The sequence below is a fragment of the Dicentrarchus labrax genome, unplaced genomic scaffold (genome assembly GCF_905237075.1).
Source record: "Dicentrarchus labrax unplaced genomic scaffold, dlabrax2021, whole genome shotgun sequence".
Classification (NCBI taxonomy): domain Eukaryota; kingdom Metazoa; phylum Chordata; class Actinopteri; family Moronidae; genus Dicentrarchus; species Dicentrarchus labrax.
The window spans coordinates 14,890,800-14,905,231 of NW_026136722.1; the positions used below are offsets into that span (position 1 = coordinate 14,890,800).

Below are 14,432 nucleotides of genomic sequence, written 5' to 3' on the forward strand. Positions count from 1 at the left end.
CGCTAATACACGAAGACCAAACACTTTGAAATGATGTTTGTGGCACCCGGAAAACTCTTCTCAGGTGACGCCCATTCCCCTGCAGTGTTACCCTGGCAACAAATACTTGCTAAGTGTGTGTGTGTGTGTGTGTGTGTGTGTGTGTGTTGAGCAGAAGGGCTGGTAGACTGCTCTGTGGGCGCTGGGGTTAAAGCTGTGGGCGGGCCAGGGAGCAGTGGGGGTTGCAGGGGGGTAAGAGGTAAGAGAGGCGGGCAGTGAGAGAGGGATCACAGGGTGGATGGCGACACTTTTTCTGGGTGGGGTTACCTGTAGTGGGGGTGCTGGAAGTGACAGTGTGGAACCTCTGAAAGAACAGTGAAATGCATTGAGACCGTCATCCACGGCGTATGTTCTTTTTTCTTTCCCTCTCTTTTCTGTCACCAAGTAACTACACTATCTCTCTCTCTCTCTCTACTTTCTAGCTGTCTAAATTTAGCCCTAGCTCAACTCACCTTCACACTTTAAGTATCTTTAGCAACCCCTAACACTCTGGTTTCCCACTGTTTCTATCATACCCCATTCCTGACCTCAATCTGTTTCTCCCAGTAATTGTTTTTTCTCCTCCTCTTCAACTTTTTTGTCTTCATCTCCCTGTCTGTCTCTTTCTCTTTTAACCCCCTGAAAAGTTTATCCGAGGCAATTCCTTACCCATCTCCTCCAGTTCTGAAGTCATGGACTTGGATCGTAGGGCGATAGCCGGAGTGCTCAGCCTCTTACTTTGCTGGGGGACTGGAGGGAACAGACAGAGACAGCAGTGGTCAGTCAAGCTGTTTAAGAATAAGGTTCAGTCACCACCAGCTTTCACCTACACAAGCACCCCAGGGTGCAGTAGATAGACCATTACTTTTCTTCCTCGAACCCTCCTCCATGTCGGGGTTGCGGGTCACCATGACAACCTTGACCATGAGGCTGTTGCCACCTTGTCGGATCATGTTGACGACCTGACGGTGACCAACCTTCACCACGTTCTGACCGTTGACCTGGGACAGAGGAAGGACAAACAGCTATTGAGCTTAATAAATTCATGCATCATTCTTATGGATCGTTTATTTTAATAAAGCAGATGGAAGTGAAAACTGACAGTAAAAGATACAGTTAAGTGTAGTAGAGGGTTCCTCGGCATTCAAATCAGCCTAACTTTATTTATAAAAACAAATATCACAGTGTATGAAATAATACTGAATTTTGAAATCATGTGCGTAACTGAAATATATAGTTGTTACAGAAGTATCTCATTTCGATTACATTTGGTAGAAAGGGAGGCATTCGGCCACGGAAAACAACATTTTTGTGGATCCAGGGGTGAATTCAGAAGTTTTATAAAATAAAACATTCTGAACAGAAAATCCTGTTTCAGATCCAGATTCAAATGAAACACTTTTGATAACTTTGTAGCTCTTCATAGTTTCAGAAACCTCTAACGAACATATTCCAGTGGTTTCAATCCCAACCCATAATGCAGTGGTAAATCATGGCAGTACTTCTATTAGGAAATCCCCCATCCTGAGACCGGCTCTCCAGGCGACGCCTCCCTCGTCCACTGACTCCAGGTACTGTAGGGCAGGGAAGGCCGGGGTGGGAGTGAACTCCTCAATTGGAGTCTGAGCTGGAGAGACCAGATGTGATACAGCATGTTAACACATCTAAATCTATGATCTTGATTCCAGTGCGGGGTGTGTTATTTCCCATTTCTTACCTTTGGCCCCTCTCAGCACAAAGCCGAAACCCTCACTGTCTTTTTTCTGCAGAAGCACCGTCTTCTCCTTGATTATATAGTCACTAGCAGAGAGGAGACAAGAAGAGAGAATGTTAGACATAACACAAGACAGAAATGAAAGACAGAAGACGAGGAGGATATCCGCTGTACATCCACATCTGCATTTACCCTCTGCTTTAATCAATGGAGATGATGAGTGGAAAGTCAAGTTTTAAAATCTATAACAACATTTACCATTCAGGTTTTCCCTTCCCCTACTACACCACTCCTCTCCTCTGCTGTGTGCTTCCTACTTCCTATGTTCCCCTCTGATTTTAGATTAGTAGTAAAATTAAAGTGTCCCATGTTCCAAACGTTGTTTTTTTTCTGAAATGGAAACAAAAAAACTTCAGCGTGGTAAAATATATATAACAGATAATTGATTGTAAAAATATTGCAGCTTCAGTTTCACACTATTGCTATCAGTTTTCAAAATTCTTCATCAGTCAAACTCCAAACACCAACAATAGTAATTCATGCCACACTCCCTACAGTACAGTGACTTAGAACAGTGTTTTGCTATGCTTCACTATGCTGTATGTTTTTGACAGCGAGCCCAGAGCTGGTTTCTACCAGAACCTCAGTGAAGAAGAGATGCTATATACAGTATGATGGCGCTGCTTGTTGCCTCAGCAACAGCTAGAACTGGACGCAGGGAAACTTGCTTTGGTAGGTCCACACCAGAGCCAAGACATGTAATGGTATGCTGGTAGTCACACTAACAGCAGAGAACAGGCACTGCATGCTCACATGTGGAGCCGGTATACTTGCTGTTCCGTCCCGGGGCACAAACAGATGGGAAATATGCAACCAGTGGTTGAATGGAGCTACAGATATTTACAATACAGTACCATTATGAGCTACTTGTACTTTTATGCAATTTATAATTCATAGCTCCACTCAACTGAATTTCAGACTCAGATTAAGCTTTACACACACACACACACACACACACACACACACACACACACACACACACACACACACACACACACACACAATACGAAAATCCCAACACGGAATGTCTAGTTGAGACCTCTGTGAGTTGTTGGCATTCCCACCAAAGAGAAACATTCCCCTCTAAACTCACATAAATTTAATTTAAGTTTAAGGCCAAAATAGGTAAATGTATCCAACAATACACAAAAAAGCAAAGATTAGAGAAAAGTTAGAGAAAAATTAGAGAAATAAATCCATTTATCTTGTGACCCTTTGAAAGGAAGTGAACCTCTTGGTTGGGAACTTCCGAACTAAACTACTACTAACTCTATATAGAGTAATTAAAACCTTTTTTGTTTGATGCTCATGGTTTCCATGATCTAATGCTCATCTAATGATATGTAGCAATGTCCATATTGACAAAAGTGTAAACATTTATATTTGTGTAGGCGATCTAAGCAGCTTAGAACTCGACCTCGTAGGCTTTAAGAGGGGGCCTGCGTCTAACTGGAACCCTGCTTGATGTTACCAAAATGCACTTGTCTAACTGAGCTTTTTCTTAGTTGTGTTGTATGTGCTTGTAAGGAGAGGATTATCATGTCCTACTAGCGTGAGAGCTCAGACATGTCACACACGTGGATGCCCGGCCACTTCAGTTTAAACCACTTTGGTGTAAGTGCTGCTGGCCTCTAGCGGACTCTTGTCTTGTTATGAATGGAAAGACCATCCAAAAAGCCATTCAGTCAGTCAGTGAGTCAGAGAGGTATATATACCGTGTCAGCTGTAACATACTGTAACCACATGCTGATAATCCCATCGTGCACCAAAATAGTCTCAGCCCACTCCATCTGTTCATCCCTCTCTCTTTCTCTTCTCTCTGGCTTTTCTTCTTTTTACATGTTTCCCATCCTGATGGCCCTGACTACTCCATACCCCTCTCTTTACTGGCGTTCTTCCCTTGTTCTCCAAACTTCTACTCATTTTTCTTCTAATCACATTTCCCCCTAATGATCTTTTTCATTCAGTCTATTGAGTGCATGATGCTCTCCACAGGCTGTGAGAGGCTCTCGGTCTCTGCCAGCCAAGGCTCTGTCTCTTTGTTATTCTTGTCCTCTTCTGTTCATCTCTGCTGCCCAGCCCAGATCTCAAACCAAGGGGGACCATGTGAATAAATGAGCACATACTGTACATGCAAACACATTCACGCAAAATCTTAAGGAAGGACTGAATAGTCAAAGTAGATTACTGTTGGGATTTAAGTACAAAGTAATGCAAACACACATCACATTCCCCTGTAGCTGTAAGCCTGCCCCGTGCCTGCAGGCAACACAAGCAACAAGTCACTCCATGGATATTCAGCGTGTGCAGACAACAAACATATAAGGAAACTTCACCAACAGCTGATGTTGTTATGTTTCATGGACAGTAGTTCTGCCGAGTCTAAATATAATGGATAACTACTGCAATAAGAAGTCTCCTAGATTTATGCAACCTTTATTTGAGGGACTGCATGATTAAATGGCTCAAAAACAACTCTATTACATCCATCTCTAGGGCTAATGATAGAGTCTGAAGTAATGGTCTTGACGTTTTTTATTTTAAACAAATGGTGCCTTTTAAGTGCCCCGAAACTCATCAGAATGACAAAATATAATGAGAGGCGATGCCAACACGGAAGAAAATGCAGGGCATGCCTGATCAAAACGTCGAGGACCACTGCATACATGCAGTACCCTTTCACACAACCGACAATCACTGAGAACGAAGTGACACTCACAAAGCCAAGTGTGAATAAATAATTATGGCAACTGTTCTACAAAGTGTCAAGAGTTGGTCATTGGAGGACGTGTCAGATCATAACTGTCATGTTTATTTTGCACTACTTCTCCTACATCACGGTGTCAGTGTGTGTTTGTGTGTCCAGTCAGGGCGGCATACATAGCAATAATCCCTTGAATCCCATCCAGCAGCGCCTACGACTAACTCAGGCTTTGCTGTCCGCCAGGATGTCATCAACTTTAAGTGTCATTAGCTGTGTCCCAGTTCAGTGGCTGGATCCTCGGAACTCTGAATTTCTAGACTGAATGCTCCTCCAAGTGCTGCTGAGAAATGCAGCATACATTTGTTCACAGCCAGTGCATCCTTAGAAGCACCCATTGTCCCCAAATCCACTGTGCGCTGGTCAGTTGTTTAACAGAGTATTAAGGCAGTATCACATGACCGGGTCATATTTAGAAGGCGTAGGTGTAAATCATGGAAGTCAGGCATATACTTCATTTTTTTGTTCTCTAAACTTTCTGCATTTGCCTAAGTTTCACTTCCTCTCTCTTTCTAGCGCTCTCTCTCTTTCTTTCTTTGTGCGGTCTGTCTTCTTCCAGGTCCAGAGAAGGTCGCATGGCTCTGGTCCCACCTGGAGACACCTGAGGTTGTTCTCCTGGACACACATTCTTTGCATTTTATAATCCACATGCCACATATATACAGATATTTTGTCATCAGAATATGTATATACTTTGATTTTCTTGTCTTCTTCATATTACATGTCTGTCTTCTGTTGCTCTTCCTGAAGTTTTTACCTGTTAAAATGTTTTTTTTTTGGGAGGCTTCTTTCCTTACTGAAATAAAGGGTCTGAGGACAGATTGTAAAGCACCCTGAGGCAAATTTTAATTTGTGATTTTAAGCTATATAAATAAAATTTGACCTGACTTGACTTGACTTCTTCCTTGCAGCCTGGTCATATTGTTAATCACATTACAGACAAAACAGATCTTAAATGTTAACACTATTATGTGGGTGTCCATAATGGACTTGTTAAACTTGTAATGCAACTCTGGGTATCATTAAACTCGTCCCACTCGTGTTTACACTTTTTTGGGTGTTTGAGAGCAATTTTCTAATGACTTTAAAACTTGTTTTCTTTACAAGCTGACACTTGAACACACCATTAGTTTTGCTCTTTGTGAGGCTCTACCATCTAATTTAGAGGTAAGAGCAGGTTCAGCCACTCAGGTCCACCTTTGTGTACTACATCCTTCAGAGGATCCAGCCACGGAACTGGGACTAGTAATAGTGCCACTCAGTATTAGTGACCTAGTGTTGTCACCAGTATCTTAGATGCAAGGGACAATCCAGCACAGCGCACAGTGTGTCTCATAGTGCATACGCAAGAAGCCGAAGCATTAAACAGTTTTGGCCAAGCAGGCTTCCATAGAGGTGTCAGAAAGAAGCTGGAACTTGTCATGCATGCTGCATCGTTAAAACTCCCTCACCATGCGCTGTTTCCAATTTGTCGGCAGTCTCCCTCCCTCACTCTCACTCTCTCTCTCTCTCTCTCTCTCTCTCTCTGTCACACACACACACACGCACTGGTAAACATACAGAAACACGCCACACGTCACGCAGGACACAAGAACACATACATTCAACCAGCAAGCAGAGGAAGAGAAATATCCCTGTCATACCTTTGTGTTTTTGATGGACAGCAGCCCACAAACACACACACAAACACAGGGATGCATGCACACAAACACGCAATCAATCTGCACATCAGTAAAAAAAAAAAAAAAAAAGCAGCAAGCATCACTTGTGCCGGTGCAGCATTGCTAGAGGACGTTTGTTCAGAGAGCGATTCAAAGCAGAGAGAAAGAAAACGACACACACACGCACACATGTTTGTACAGCGAAACACAGAACGGCTGCACTGCTCATACACCGGGCTGTGCAGCAGCAGCTCTCGTCCGTCTTTACACACATACATCACACACACACACACACTCACATTCACATTGAGACACACATAATCAAACACATCTGCCTGCAAGCATGCATTGCAACATCTGTCAATCTATCTAATCGATCCTGCCCTGCCATCCATGATGTCCACATGCATGCATCCACCCCCCCCCCCCATCTCCCCCGGCAACTGGAGGGAGAGAGGAAGAGAGAGAGAGAGAGAGAGAGAGAGAGAGGGAGAGAGAGAGGGAGGGAGGGTAGGGGGGTATAAAAAACCATGGCAGGTACCTGTAAATGAACCAGACGCTCCTATTCACAGGGCCGAGCGACGGCCAGGAAGAAGAGAGGGAGAGGGAGAGGGAGAGATCCTCCTCGCCGCATGCCCCCATCGCCATTTCCTCCCCTCCCTCTCCTCCTCCTCCTTCTCCTGCTCCTTCTCCTTCTCGTCTTCCAGCGAGACAGCAGCGAGCGCAAGCCGCGAGATAGGAGGAGGAGGAGAGGAGGAAGAGGAGGAGAGAGAGATGGAAGAAGGGAAAGGGAGAGGGCCGAGCTCTCCCAGCCCCTTCATACTTAAGACAGAGAGAGAGGAGGAATGGGAGAGAGAGAGAGGGAGATGGAGATGGTTCATTGTGACTGCGACACAGAGAGAGAGAGAGAGAGAGAGAGAGAGAGAGAGAGAGAGAGAGAGGGAGAGAGAAGAGGAGCAGGGGCAGAGGGAGGGGGGAATAAGGTGGCTTAAAAAAAGGAGAGGGAGAAATGAGGTAATTTGAGAGAGAGACTGAGAGGTGGGTTTGTTTGCAGGGGGTTTCATGCACAAACACACACACACACACACACACACACACACACACACACACACACATGCAGTCCAAACATGTATGCATTCATGTGATCAACTCATACACAACCACACACATACACTCTCCATCCTCCTCTTCCTCTTCATCCATTTCTCCTCACTCCTTCACTTCCTATGGTTTATATGTATAGTATCCACTCTGCCTATCTGTCACTGTCATGATTTCCCATTCATAAAAATGGATGCGACGGAGATAAGTCTATACAGTCCTATCTGAAATAATTAATTCAAAGGGAATGATAGGAGGGTCTTGAAGTTTAAATGACTGAACAGGTATCATCATCCTCCTGTGACATGATGAGAAAAGACAAGTCAAATTATTATTATGGAATATTAGAAAGAAAAAAGGCTTACAGAAGCTGAATTGCTCTGTAAGAATAAATCTGACTTTGTGCAGATGCTTCTGGGTCCTCTGCTGCTGTCCCTCCACTGCTGTTATTGACCCCACGTGCCTTTAAATTACACTTAACTAACCTCACCCACCCACTTTTTTTTTTCTTGCTTTCTTTCCAACCTCTCACATCCACACACACACACACACACACACACACATATTATCTCCTCACATTTGCTGTAAACAAAGCATGAATGAGAGGGTAAAGCAAGGGAAAGAGAGGGTGGGGGGGAGGAGACACATCGACGCAGACAGGAAGAGGAGAGAGGACAGAGAAACAGCTGGCGGGTGAGTGGCGGAAGGAGGAAGAGGAGGAGGAGAAGGAGAGAGAGGGAGAGAGAGAGGGGTACAGATTCTCTCAAATAGGCACTCACATCATCTCTTAGTCAGAGCCTCCTTCCACGTATGTCGAAGCTGTCCTCCGTCGACTTGCCCTCCCTCCCGCCTTCCTTCCCTCTCTCCGTCTCTCCCTCTCCCTCTCTTGCCTCCCTCCTGCATTCGAGGGCGATCACAGCACTTGTCCCCTCTCCTCTAACATCTCTGCCTTTTTGTTTCTCTCCCTGCATGTCAGGGTATACCGCTGTGATCCTGTGTACAGTATGTGTGTTTGTGTGTGCATGCATGTGTTATGGGAGAGAGAGAGAGAGAGAGAGAGAGAGAGAGAGAGAGAAAGAGAGGGCATGAAAGAAGGAGGGAGAGAGAGAGAGAGAGAGAGAGAGAGAGAGAGAGAGAGAGAGAGGGTGGGGGGTGGGGGAGAGAGGGGGGAGGGATGGGGTAGGGAACAGGAGAGCAACAGAAGGTGTGTATTTATGTGTATCTGCATGTCTGCCTCATGTGTCCTCTATTACTACGTGTGTGTGCATCTGTGCATTATCATACGATGGCTAAGCCTGAACACACACTCTTTGATTCTGTCTCTTGTCGTGAATTTCAGCCAAAAAGTCAAATAAAGTGAAGTCATACATGCTGGAAAAGTATGAAAAATCATATCAAACAACTTTTATATCACACAAGCAAGAGGCAATGCATGTGTCCTACAAGACACAACAAACCACCAGAGCAGTGTTTAGCAGAGTATTCTGCCTCTCTCCTCCAAACTCACTCGTCCTTATTTGACCCACTGTTGGCTCAGAAATGGTCTCATGTGGGCTGGCAGGAGCAGCGGCATGTACAGATTGTGTACAGTTACTCAGTGCATCTGTGACAGTTACACAGAGAGCTGATGAACAATCAGTTTATAGAAGTGTTACAAGTGTTTCGTGAGCTACTTTAAATCTTTCTCTACAACCAAATGCTGTTAAATAATGGGTGTAATACTATAATGTGTATATGAATTAGTTACATATACATACAGTACATATAATTAGTTTAATAATTTATTATATGTGCTGTAATGTTAATCAGAAGAGTCAGTGATACATTCTATATGTTGTTCATCACAGAGGGTTATGCAAACTAATAGATGAGGTTAGTTCTCACTCCAATAAACATTCAAATTAATTTACTGTAAACGCATTTTGCTTTTCAGCCTTGCGACTGGAGCAATTATGGTGGCAGAGAGAACTCAATGCACTACAACTTAAAAAAAAAACACAAAACCAATTTGACATCACATAAGCAGCATAAAGCAACATGATGCAAATAGGAAATCACAAACAAATAGAGAAGCTGTGCACACACAATTATGACAGTTACAATAAAACAGAACTTTCCAGTGGTCACCAAAAACTGATAAACAATTAGTAATTGGTAAACAGTCAATGCTACCAGATGTTTAGCAATATCTCCCATAAGATAATGCAATCAGAATATTAAAACTTTAATAAGAATCATTTGCTCATTTTCCCACAGTATTACAGAAATTGATGTACACCCACAAGCTAGTTCAGGCAGTCAACTCAATCTGCCACTGCCATACACATGCCTCTCCGTAATCATCTACCAAACACACCCTCCCAATTTGGCGGTCTATTCAAGCTGTGAAAATTCCCATCTCTCCCTCTGTCTGTCAACGTCATTACCGCCCTGTTTCAGTACTGCTGCGTGTTCTTTCAGCCCCCACCGACCACCCCAGTATCCACCTGCAGGCTCCGGTTAGGGGGTTAAAGATATTTGCTCATCCCTCCCCAATATCTCTATGCAAACATATCTGCAGGGAGCGATAAGGTCGGAGCCTAGACGCCAAACTCTAACTATTGCTGCATTCAAGCATCGTGTTAGTGGATGAGAGCATGGCGGTAAAATTAAGTGAGGCTGGCAGAGAATGTCAGCAATGGTAATGGCAGACCGTATTGCTATCCAAGGTTTAAACTTTTAAACCTTTTGTTATGTACATAGGTCATGTGGACAAGGAGACACTGATAATTAAACATAAAATAATATATACAAAATCATTTTATGCACTATTTTGTATTCCAAAGTTCCAAAGAGCCTATCGTGACGTCACCCATCCGTTTGTGTACTACACATGTTCTCATGTTATAGATAAACAGTACACTAAAATATGTTTCTGAAAAGATTTTAAGGGAGAAATAGGCAACGCAGAAACAGAATCTTGATTCATATTTGATCAGCACTGCCTACTTTAGTTTGGTCTGAGTAGTTGTTGTGCTGTATGGACTCACTGAGAATGAGTCTGTTCATAAGGTGTAATTTATGAAATGAACATCATGCCATATGGAAGACGTGAAACTAGTGATTAAGACCATAAACTCATTAGGAAACTGTATTGATGGAGTTAGAAGTAGCGTAATTTTCTCATAAGACTCAATACTACCAGATTTGTTTTTTTGCAGCCCACTGAGCTTCCCCCTTCTGGCCGTTAAAAAGAATGCAGGTTTAAGACACTTCACAGACCGGGAAGCTCTGTCCAATAACTATATACTGTCAATCTGCAAATGACCTGCTGTAATCAGATATACTTTAATAATCCTGTGGGGAAATTACTTAATTACTTAATAAAGCTGAGTGAAACTGTGTAAAACTTGCAGCATTTTGTTTTCTTAGGCTGCAGTGTGCTGAGCTCTCTTGGCCACCACAGACAATTGGCTGATGACCTTCTTTCATAAAAGGTTGTCAGTTTTATGAAATATATAAATGCTAAGAGTAATAAGCCATATTATCACAAGAAGACATTCTTTCAATTGAAACAGATTTGTTGAACATATTTTCCACTGGATTAGCTTCGATGGCACCCAAATATTCAAGCATTTCTCACCCTGACTGACTGGAATTTAGCAGTGGAAGATCTTTATACCATGGTAAATAAAATATATCAATACAACCATCCAAGGAGGAAAAAAGTGTGTTGGTGGGAGGAGGAGGAGCAGAAGGGAGGAACAATGTAAAGTAGGAGGCAGGGTGATTAAAAATACATCTGAGGTGGAGGGGCATGGCAGACGTACATAAAAGCTCTCCATTTGTTTGTCATTTGTTATTGCCGGTTCCCTAGCCATCATATCCCTCACTCCTTATTCTTGTTAATGTAATCGCCACACCACTTTATCAAGTTAAAGCAGTTAATCCCGCTGACTGCCGGGTTTCGGTTATCATGCCTTGTTATCAAGTTAAAGCAATGTCACGGCTTGTCCTGTGCTGTAAAAGCCAGGCAACAAAATATATCCAGCTGTCAATAACAGGCAGGGGGTGGGACAGAAGGTGAAGATCAGAGAGTGGCAGATGAGATGACTCTGTCTATTAGGCATGGGCCGACACATTGGGCACAAACAATTTAACAACACAAGAGACATGCAGTAGCTATAATGCTGCATTCAGGCAAACTGTAGATAGTAAACCAGATGTCATGTTAGTGGATGAGCAAAAAACGACATTGCTGTATTTTAGCCTTTTGCAGTATAATGCAAAAGGAATTTAAAACTGGATGTTACGTAGCTCCAAAACACAAGGAGAACACAAGGGTAATCTATATATTTATATAATGCTGGTGTCGGTGCTGGTTACCTTCTGCCTGAATCCATGTGAATGCAGAAGGGAATCATCAGCCTCATTAGGATAAACCTGGGAACCATACATGTCTGTGCAAAATTTTGCAATGGCAATCCATCCAGTAGTTTTTCAGTCATTTCAGTTTGGACCAAAGTGGTGGACTGAACAACTGACCGACATTGCCATCCCTAATTAAAAATAATCTCATGCTATTGGAATATTCATATTGCCCTTGCTTTGGTCTTCACAGACAGAAGGAAGGAAGTTGAAACACTGTAGAGGGCATCCTTCTTCATGCTTTTTTCTAACCAGCTTTGGCCCCATGTTGCTTGCACAAAAAAAAAAGGATGCACATGTCTCCCATTTGTAAACAAAGAATTCCTTTCTTCCTTTATTCAAGCTCTTCAGACCCCTCTCAAACCCCCCTCTCCCTTTAGCGTGCCCTTCACTGTCTGACCTCCAGATGGAGACACCACAGGGGAGAGAGGGTGATAGAAAGAAAATTAAAAAGTACAGGGGGGTTAGCAATACAGTGATGAATAGAAAGCGAGGGAGGGATGCAGAGATGGTCAGAAGATGTTGCCAAATATAGAGGGATGAAAGGAGGGATAGGTGAGATATTACATGTAGTGATAAAGGCTGTGGAAGTAGGCCCATGTGAGGGCGGCTCTGAGTCAGCCATGCCTGCCTCCCTGCCTGGCCAAACAAATAGTCTCAGGCTCTGCCTATGCTGCAGTATACAGCTTTAATTAAACATGATGTGTGTGTTAGCGTCAAACATATGTGAGTGAGTTTGCATGGCTGAGTGTATCGCTTGCATGAAATGTCAGTCTTGATGAAAAGCACGTTAATAATAAATGATACTGTGTGCATGTGCAAGAGAGAAACTCAGTTACAGAGGGAGATAGAGGGAAAGGAAACCATGACGAGAAAAAGAAAAGCAGGCCTGAAAGAGAAAGTTGATGAATGATAAAGGATGATGATGAGTGAGAGAATTCAAAAAGAGGGGAAGAGAGCGGCAGAAGGCGGGATTTCTTGTAAATAATACATGTGATTGATAATGGCTTTATTTCTATGTAAATAATTCTCTCTTTGCTCAGTCCAAGTCACGGACACTGAAATGAGTTTGCCTCAAAGCAGTGCCGTGCTCGCTATGATGCAGATGCAAGGCATTAAAGGGGATGACATTATATTAGGCGGAGTTAATGAGGAAGCCAAATACAGGAGGGTTCCCCCACTCATGTGTCAACAGATCACCTCCACAGAAGATCCAGCCACGTTTCAGTCGTGGGTCTATGCTCAAAAAGCTGAATAGGAACACTTTTCTGGGAATATTCCCACGCTGATAAGTCACAGCGGGTGGATGACTGACTGTATCAGCGCAAGAAGCATAATGACCTTCTATTAAAAGTCAAAGATCTCAGCTGCTGTTTTAAGGTTATTTGTGGTTGGTCCCATGACGCAGTATTACATATGCATTAGTTCAGATAGTTTGGACATCAAGGGCAGTAATGATGACCGGGTGATTGCATAACATCCGTCAACACAAAGAAATTTCAGACTTAGTCATCAGACTGGTCTGAAAGCACCTTCACAATCACCAGCAAGTTCAGCCCACCTAAAAACTGCAGCCTGGCAACGCGGCTTTGCCCCTCAGAGCCAAAAGGCAGACACACAAAGGAAGGAACTTACTCTAAATTCCTGATATGACAAGAATCTGCCTGTCGGCCCGGGTTAAATTCAGCAAAACCAGCAAGTCAAAACACGGCTGGTAAACCTGTGCCTTGAGGATGACTCCGGTGTGAAAGCAGGCGGATCAGCTTCTAGACCTGAGGCAGTGAACCCTCACACATCGTCATCCTACCGCATGAATCACTCACAACACATCACATCACACAAATCAAAGCACCACTGGAACGTATGAATCACTACATGAATCATCTTATCTGAATAGATGTATACAGTATGCTACAGTACAAACAAATCCCCTCTCAACATGTGCTGTGTGTCTAAACACTGGAGCAGAGGGGTCATAATGAAAAGGTTGACAGTTTGATTTGCAGTACCCACTGGGAAGATGGACAAGTTACACCGTGCTCTTTACTGAGACCCTGAACCCGTTCCTGCCTCAGTGGAGCTGTCCTGTGGCGGATGGTTGGAAAAAGCGGTAGTCCTTACCGACTCTGATCTGACTGTCAAACTGCCCTTCTCTTAACCTTTAGTTAACCAGGATGTGTCGGTTTCCTAATGGGATACTTTCATGCTTCATTCTAGTCCTCATGTCACACCCAACAGGCACTAAAGCATCCAAATGCCTCTTTTGTCAGCCCGAGTGCCCCAAAGTGCTCTTGTGTTCAGCTCAAATACCCATCTGGTAGCTGAATTACCACTCTGGTGTGACCTTACCCTAAATTAACCTTACCTCTAACCCTGTGAGCCCCTGCTGCTTAAAGAATATGTGCAGGCCAATGCTTATTTGAATAAAACTGGCAGTTTTATCTAAAGAAGCAGTCAGCAGTGAAGGCATCGCTTACCTGGGAGCGTCAAAGCTGTCATAGGATCCCACAGTGTAATGGCGGAAAAGCCTTTTGGCTCGTTCTCCACGGCTCTCTGAAACACAAAATCCCAGCATCAGCACCTACATTAAATCTATTTGCTTATTATACAGCAGGCACTGTTCAGTTAATGTATTAGTAGAACTAGAATAATATATAATCATGACAGGAGAATCTGTATTTTACAGGTGGTTTTTCTCTGTTACAACACT

The 14,432-nt window shown here is 43.4% G+C and overlaps 1 protein-coding gene across 1 annotated transcript in view; it reads right to left on the reverse strand.

Annotated features, from left to right (window-relative positions):
- The window catches only part of shank1 (SH3 and multiple ankyrin repeat domains 1), a 74,319-nt gene that overhangs the window by 10,853 nt on the left and 49,034 nt on the right, over nt 1-14,432 (reverse strand). Inside the window, 5 exon segments of the mRNA XM_051388765.1 lie at nt 688-768; nt 884-1,019; nt 1,521-1,645; nt 1,736-1,818; nt 14,200-14,275. Of these exon segments, the coding sequence (XP_051244725.1) occupies nt 688-768; nt 884-1,019; nt 1,521-1,645; nt 1,736-1,818; nt 14,200-14,275 (501 nt within the window).